This window comes from Guillardia theta, assembly GCF_000315625.1.
Source record: "Guillardia theta CCMP2712 unplaced genomic scaffold GUITHscaffold_109, whole genome shotgun sequence".
Taxonomy (NCBI): Eukaryota; class Cryptophyceae; order Pyrenomonadales; family Geminigeraceae; genus Guillardia; species Guillardia theta.
In genome coordinates, this window is record NW_005434565.1 from 183,010 (window position 1) to 189,233 (window position 6,224).

A 6,224-nucleotide genomic window follows, 5' to 3' on the forward strand; every position below is an offset into this window, starting at 1 on the left:
AAAGAAACAACTCATCATCGGGAAGAGAAGCCGTTCACACCGCATCACACCGATCACAACATAACGAACAGCAGGACGTGCCTCCATCGAATAAGCAGCATCTCTCAGCGCAGCAGCAGAAGAAGGCGTCTTCAGTTCATGCTTCTGACCCCAAAGAGCAAGCCAAAGCAGGAGTCGGTTTGTTCTTCATCCAGAACGACGCAAATATGAGCGAAGTTGATGAAATTATCCAAGGCAGCTCAGCCAGTGCGGAAGGAACGATTCAGGTTGGCGACATCCTGCTGGCAGTTGACGGCGTTAGTGTGGCTGGGAAGGATCTTTGTCAAGCGAGAGATTTGATCGTCGGGCCTCCGGACTCATTCGTCAGCCTGAAATTTGCAAGAACAGAACAGAGGTCAGATGGGCAAAGGTGAAATCCATCTCCTCATCTCTGCATTCCTCTTCAGTTCTTCCCGTGTCTGTTGACTTCTGCTTCTCCTTTTCACTTCTCTTCCGATTTCCTATCCTCTCTCTCTCTCTCTCTCTCTCTCTCTCTCTCTCTCTCTCTTTCTCTCTCCCTCCCTCTCCCTCCCTCTCCCTCTCCCTCTCCCTCTCTCTCTCTCCATCTCTCACTCTCTATGTTTTTTTGTTCAATCTCACGACAAGACGCAGCGTGTCGAAGGAGTATACGGTTAGATTGAAACGAGCACTGAAGAGGTCGAAAGTGGACAGCAGCTCGATGCCGGACATGCAAGATTCAGGCTCTATGGAGCAAAGGACCGCCTCTCGCAACAATTCAACCGTCTCTTCGGATGGCACCAAGGCTCTGATGCAGAAGGCGGCGCCTCGTCCGGAGGCGAAGGGACCGGGACAGGGGGAGACGACGAGCAGGGCAAAGTTCGAACAGCAGGAATCCTTCACACGGCTGAATCAGGAGGCGTCGGATCAGTCCATGTCAAGATCGATAGTCAGCAGAGAGGCGTCGGAGAACTGGTCGACCGTCCGTGCCATCTGCGCGTTTGACGCCCAAAGACCGCACGAGCTGTCGCTCAAGGTTGTTAGACGAGAGAGGGAGCGAGGGCGACGTTGAGCTGACCCTCTGGCAGGTCGGCGAGTTCGTCGTCATCCTCAGGAAGCATCCGAGCGGCTGGTGGGAGGGCTGCTCGACCAGGGATGGGCGGAGGGGCTGGATCCCCTCCAACCATGTGGAGGAGATCGATGCTCAGGTGAGAGAACTGCTGTTGTCCCGAGCTGTGCTCTGACGCCATGGAAGGGGATCGTGTTGGAGCAGGCGCTCCGTGCGACTGTGCAGAGCATGATGGGAGGGGAAGGGACGAGTCAGGCGAACGAGTTCCTTGCACAGCTCGCCCCTCGGCTCTCGCAGGGTAAACTGAAGTTGGACATCTGTGCGGAGTAGTCGGACTGACCTGGTTCTTGTCAACAGGCAGCACGTTCAGCTCGCAGTCGCTGTCACTGAGAGAAACTGTGATGGCAAACCTGTCGACTGTCTCTGCAGGTAGAAGCCTTCCTAGCCCACTTGTACCCCTAGCTCACTTGCTCTCAGACTCAGAGGCCGTGCGGGAAGGAGCCGCGAATCTCCCGTCCAACGTCGCTGACTTCACGGTAGAGCATGTATGTGCATGGTTGGAAGGTAAGAGATCGCACTACGTCCCTCCCCCTCATGGCTTCATCTCCGTCTCTCCCTCCCTTCGCTCCTCTCCCTCCCCTTCCTGTCTCCTCTCCCTCCCCTTCCTGTCTCCTTTCCTGCTTCTCCTTCTCGCGCTCACTCACAGCAGGCATGGACCTCGGAGAGTACGCGGATGTCTTTCGGACCAACAAGATCGACGGGGACCTGCTGGCAGAGCTCGAGGAAAGGGATCTCCTAGAGGTAAGCAGGGGTAGGAGGAGGGGCAGGGAGGGGGGAAGGACAGGGAGTGAGGGAAACGAGCGATGGGAGAGTTGAATCTTTGAAAACAGGACTTCGGGATCACGAACAAATATCATCGGAAAAAGATCATGAAGAGATTGCAAGGACATTGATGGGAAGGAGAGGGAGTTTGTATTGTAAGGACCTGTTTGTATTCATTCGTTTCATCCTTTAAGCTCATCCGGGTACAAGAGATGATTGTAATTGATTAGTTATCACACGATGCAATGTGGCCTGCTGGTATCGATCCTGCATGTCGATCTCAGAAAATAACACGCTGACTTGCATCTTGTGTTCAAGAGTTCTGTCGCCTTGTTAACATCATCGGCTCCTCCTCCTCCTCCTCCTCCTCCTCCTCCTCCTCCTCCTCCGCCCCTTCTCCGTTTGAGTCCGCGTTCTCGCTCTAGCTATTCAGCGCCTTCCCCAAGTCGACGGAAAGTCTTGCGACGCGATGAAATTCGTTCTTCTTGATTGCTGACTGCAAGCATGCGAAAAACATCAGCCTCCTCCTCTTTTGTTCCTCCCTTTCTCCACCGGAAACCTCCTCGATCTTCCTCCCTCTTCTCCCTCCCTCCTCTGCCTCCTCCTCCTCCCTCCCTCCCTCCCTCCTCTCCTCTCCTCTCCCTCATCCTCCTGCTCCTCCTCCCCAAACTCAGTCCCTGATCTCCACCGGCATCGAGATCTACTCTCTCACTCACCGAGATTTCCTTGGAGAACAAGTCGGTGATGGACATGGAACGGTTGGGGGAGGTCGGCGGTACGGGGGCTGATGATGGTGAAGGAAAGTTAGGATGAGAAGAGACGAGGGCAGCGGAGGGAAAGAACGAGAGCATGACGGAAGGTGGAGGAAGCAGGCACAAATATTGAAGTGGAGAGGGAGAGTGGAAGGAGCAGGAGCAGCAAGAGGAGGAGGAGGAGCAGCAGCAGCAGCAGCAACAGCCAGAGGAGGAGGAGGAGGAGGAGGAGGAAGTATTGGGATAAACCAGGCGGAAAACTCTCACCAGCTGCCTTGGTGCGAGGCTTGGTGAACATGCTGTTTGAATCTACCGGGGAAAGCAGATCAGATGGAGGGGGAGGAAAGAAGAGCTGATGTGGAGGAGGAGCGCGAGGAGGAGAGCGAGGAATAGAGCGAGGAAGAAGACGAGGAGGGAGCTGAGGAGTTGAGGAGTTGAGGAAGAGGATCTGAATGCGGAAGAGAAGAGAAGATGTTTTTTGCTCACCTAATATCGGATTGCTCATGGAAGACAAGATGACTCGGGAGCTGAAAAGAATGTAAGGAGAGAAGCAAACCAGCGGAAGAGGAGAGGGAGGGAGGGAGGGAGGGAGGGAGGGAGGGAGGGAGGGATCACCCGTTTGTTGTCGCTCTTTCTTCATGGCTTGGCATATGCTTCATCACCTCAGACGGTGCTCTCCTCCTCCTCCTCGCAGCCGGGACGCTCTCCTCCTCCGATCCCTCCCTCCTCTTTGCGGCGTCTAAGGAGGTCAGGGAGGATGCGTCGAGGCGCTGCTGGCTGCTCTTGTACTGGTCGGAGACGCTGCGGTGAAGCTCGAACGGCTTGTGGTGGCTGACGAGCGGGGAGGGAGACGATCTCGGGATACTGTTGAGCTGCAGCCCAGCAGCTTTCTGCTCGCTCAAGTAATTCTCAGCTGACTTGATACCGTTGGAGCCCTGGGGAGAGTCAGAGCGAGGAAGAGCCGCAAGTGAGGAGGGAGGGGAGGAGGAGGGGGAGGAAAGAAGGATGGAAGCAGGAGGAGGAGGAGGAGGAGGAGGAGGAGGAGAGAAGAATGAAGAAGGAAAAGGAGGAGGAGGGAGGAGATACATTCTGGTAGCGAGAGAGGTTTAGGATCATGTGCTGGAGCTCCTGCAGCTGCAGCAGGATAGCCTCATCCTTTCCCTCTGCTCTAGCGGAGGAGGCAGGAGCAGGAGCAGGAGCAGGAGCGGCCGGCGGGGCAGGAGGAGGAGGAAGGGGTGTGAAGGGAGCGTTGAAGAATTGCTGCGGCGTCATGGACATGAAGGCAGCGAGCGTCCCCTCGATGCTTGCGATGCTCTTCTCCACTTTGTCGACGACGAAGGAGATGTCGGAGGGAGGAGGAGGGGGGGGGAAGGAGGAGGAGGAGAAGATCGCGCTGCCTGCGCTGTGATTCCTCTTCAGCAGCACCTCCATCCTCTCCATCCTCTCGTCCATCGCCTTGGTCCTGTCCTCCATACCAGCCATGCAGACTTCCAGCAGTTTGAGCATCAAGATGATCGCCTGTTCACAACGTCATCTTCCTCCTCCTCCTCCTCCTCCTCCTCCTCCTCCTCTTCTTCTTCCTCCTACTCCTCCTCCTCCTCCTCCTCCTCCTCCTCCTCCTCCTCCTCCTCCCTCCCTCCTCCCCCCCCAGCCCTAAACCCCCCCATCGTACTTTCCATATTCGTTTCTCCTTGCTCTCCTTTCCTCTCCTTCCCCTCGTTACCACGGCTTCCTCCTTCCACGCTCCCTCCCCTTCCTCCTCCTCTACCTTGTTGTCCGCGTCGCCAGTCTCGGTCATGCAGAACGTGAGCTGCCGCTGGGAGTATCGCAACAGCTCCTTGATCATCATTTCCTCGAACTGCTTGTCGTCAAACTCTCCCTGCTCGTTCAGCAGCTGCCCGCCCATGGTCATCAGGTCGAAGTCGTCTTTGATCAGGTAGATCGGATGGTCCGTCGGCAGCAACCGGCTGGCAAGATGTGAGACTTGACTCCTCCTGCTCCTGCTCCTGCTCCTGCTCCTGCTCCTGCTCCTGCTCCTGCTCCTGCTCCTGCTCCTGCTCCTGCTTCTCTGCTCCTGCTCCTGCTCCTGCTCCTGCTCCTGCTCCTGCTCCTGCTCCTGCTCCTGCTCCTTGACTTTCCTTCCTTCCTCCTACTCCCTACTCCTGCTCCTCCTTGTCTTTCCTTTCTCCTCCTGCTCCTGCTCCGCTCCTGCTGCTCCAGCTCCACTTTCCTTTCTCCTCCTGCTCCTCCCCCTCCTTCCTCCGCCAACTCCCCACAATTTCCCCATCCTTGCTGACCCTCATCATCGCCACTTGTTCGTTTCCTCTCCTTGTCCTCTCCCCTCATCTCCAACTTCCCCGCTCGAACTTTTACCTCGTTTCAATCATCGTCCCCCTTGTACCTCCTTGTACCTCTTGCTACCTCCTCCCTCCCCTCGCTGCTTCCTTTGCGTTCTTCGCCCTCGTTCCACTCTACTTCTTCCTTCTACCTATCCTTCCCCTCCCAAGCTGCGGCTCCCTTCTCGACACTTCCAGTCCTGCTGCTGCTGCTGCTGCTGCTGCTGTCAACTTACATTCGTTCCTTGAGCTCCGAGTAGTTCAGACCGCCACTCTTGTCCTCGTCCATTTTCTGCCCATTGAGTGAGGACGAGAGAGGGATGGGAGGACAAGGACGAGGAGAAATGAAGAGGAGGGAGAGGAGCAGGAGCAGGAGAGCAGGAGCAGGAGCAGGAGCAGGAGCAGGAACAAGACAAAGAGAAGGAGGAGAAGCAAGAAGAGGAGAAGGAGGAGCAGGAGTTACATCGAAGGTTGATCGGATTTGCGACTTGAGGTCAAGGGAATCATTAAACATGGTCATGCTGACTGTCAGAGGATCCAGAACTCCTGAAGCAGTTTGAGGAGACAGCAGAGGAAGGGAGAGGAGAGAGGAGAGAGGAGAGAGAAAAAGAGAGAGGAGGAGAAGAGAGAGGAGGAGAAGAGAAGAGAGGAGGGGAGAGGAGAGGAGAGGAGGGGAGGGGAGAGAAGAGGAGAGGAGAGGAGAGGAGAGGAGAGGAGAGGAGAGGAGAGGAGAGGAGAGGAGAGGAGAGGAGACGGTGGGAAGGGAAGGTGCGGCGGACCGCTAATCCTGCAAGCTTCTGCTTCCATCTCCTTACGCATCTGCTCCTCTTGCTTCTCACGTGTCACCTGATAGTTACATCAAACAAATCCTGCTCATGATGATGATGGTGAGGAGCAGGAGCAGGAGCAGCCGCAGCAGCCGCAGGAGGAGGAGGAGGAGGAGGTAGGAAGGAAAGCAGAGCAGTGGAGGGGAGGAAAGGAAAGCAAAGAAGGAGACGGAAGGGTCTACTCTTGTGCAGGCTGAGCTGGAAGGAGGGGAGAGGTCAGGAGGAGGAGGAGGAGGAAAAAGAGAATAGAGCGGAGGAGCTTACAGAGGACAAGAATTCATCCAGCAGGACTGAGGAGAGTGAAGTCAGAGAGTTGGAAAGGAAGCAGGCGATTGTCCTACCAGTGAGAACTACATTCATTAGGACCATCTGCAGAGAGATCAGATTCCAGAAGAGAACGGAGGGGGGGGGTGGGGGTGCG

The 6,224-nt window shown here is 56.0% G+C and overlaps 2 protein-coding genes across 2 annotated transcripts in view; one reads left to right on the top strand and one right to left on the bottom strand.

Annotated features, from left to right (window-relative positions):
• The first annotated feature begins 1,422 nt into the window (after positions 1 to 1,422).
• Positions 1,423 to 2,063, top strand: GUITHDRAFT_155237 (hypothetical protein). Its single transcript, XM_005823406.1, has 4 exons — positions 1,423 to 1,495; positions 1,544 to 1,630; positions 1,776 to 1,867; positions 1,957 to 2,063. Exons 1-4 carry the CDS (start codon positions 1,468 to 1,470, stop codon positions 2,017 to 2,019), a joined length of 270 nt encoding a protein of 89 aa, XP_005823463.1. The 5' UTR covers positions 1,423 to 1,467; the 3' UTR covers positions 2,020 to 2,063.
• A 1,059-nt stretch (positions 2,064 to 3,122) lies between these two features.
• Positions 3,123 to 6,224, bottom strand: part of GUITHDRAFT_145749 (hypothetical protein) — a gene marked incomplete at both ends in the record, with an annotated part of 6,117 nt that continues 3,015 nt past the window's right edge. Inside the window, 8 exons of the mRNA XM_005823407.1 lie at positions 3,123 to 3,167; positions 3,303 to 3,575; positions 3,727 to 4,158; positions 4,409 to 4,607; positions 5,129 to 5,200; positions 5,465 to 5,522; positions 5,756 to 5,822; positions 6,068 to 6,172. Coding sequence (XP_005823464.1) covers positions 3,123 to 3,167; positions 3,303 to 3,575; positions 3,727 to 4,158; positions 4,409 to 4,607; positions 5,129 to 5,200; positions 5,465 to 5,522; positions 5,756 to 5,822; positions 6,068 to 6,172 — 1,251 coding nt within the window. The remainder of the gene's footprint in view (positions 3,168 to 3,302; positions 3,576 to 3,726; positions 4,159 to 4,408; positions 4,608 to 5,128; positions 5,201 to 5,464; positions 5,523 to 5,755; positions 5,823 to 6,067; positions 6,173 to 6,224) is intronic.

What these genes read in the sequence shown, in the direction of transcription:
- GUITHDRAFT_155237 (XM_005823406.1), top strand. Translation starts at nt 1,468, where the DNA reads ATGGCAAACCTGTCGACTGTCTCTGCAG. An exon ending in CCTGTCGACTGTCTCTGCAG is followed by an intron (nt 1,496 to 1,543) that starts GTAGAAGCCTTC and finishes ACTTGCTCTCAG; the next exon opens with ACTCAGAGGCCGTGCGGGAA. An exon ending in AGGAAAGGGATCTCCTAGAG is followed by an intron (nt 1,868 to 1,956) that starts GTAAGCAGGGGT and finishes CTTTGAAAACAG; the next exon opens with GACTTCGGGATCACGAACAA.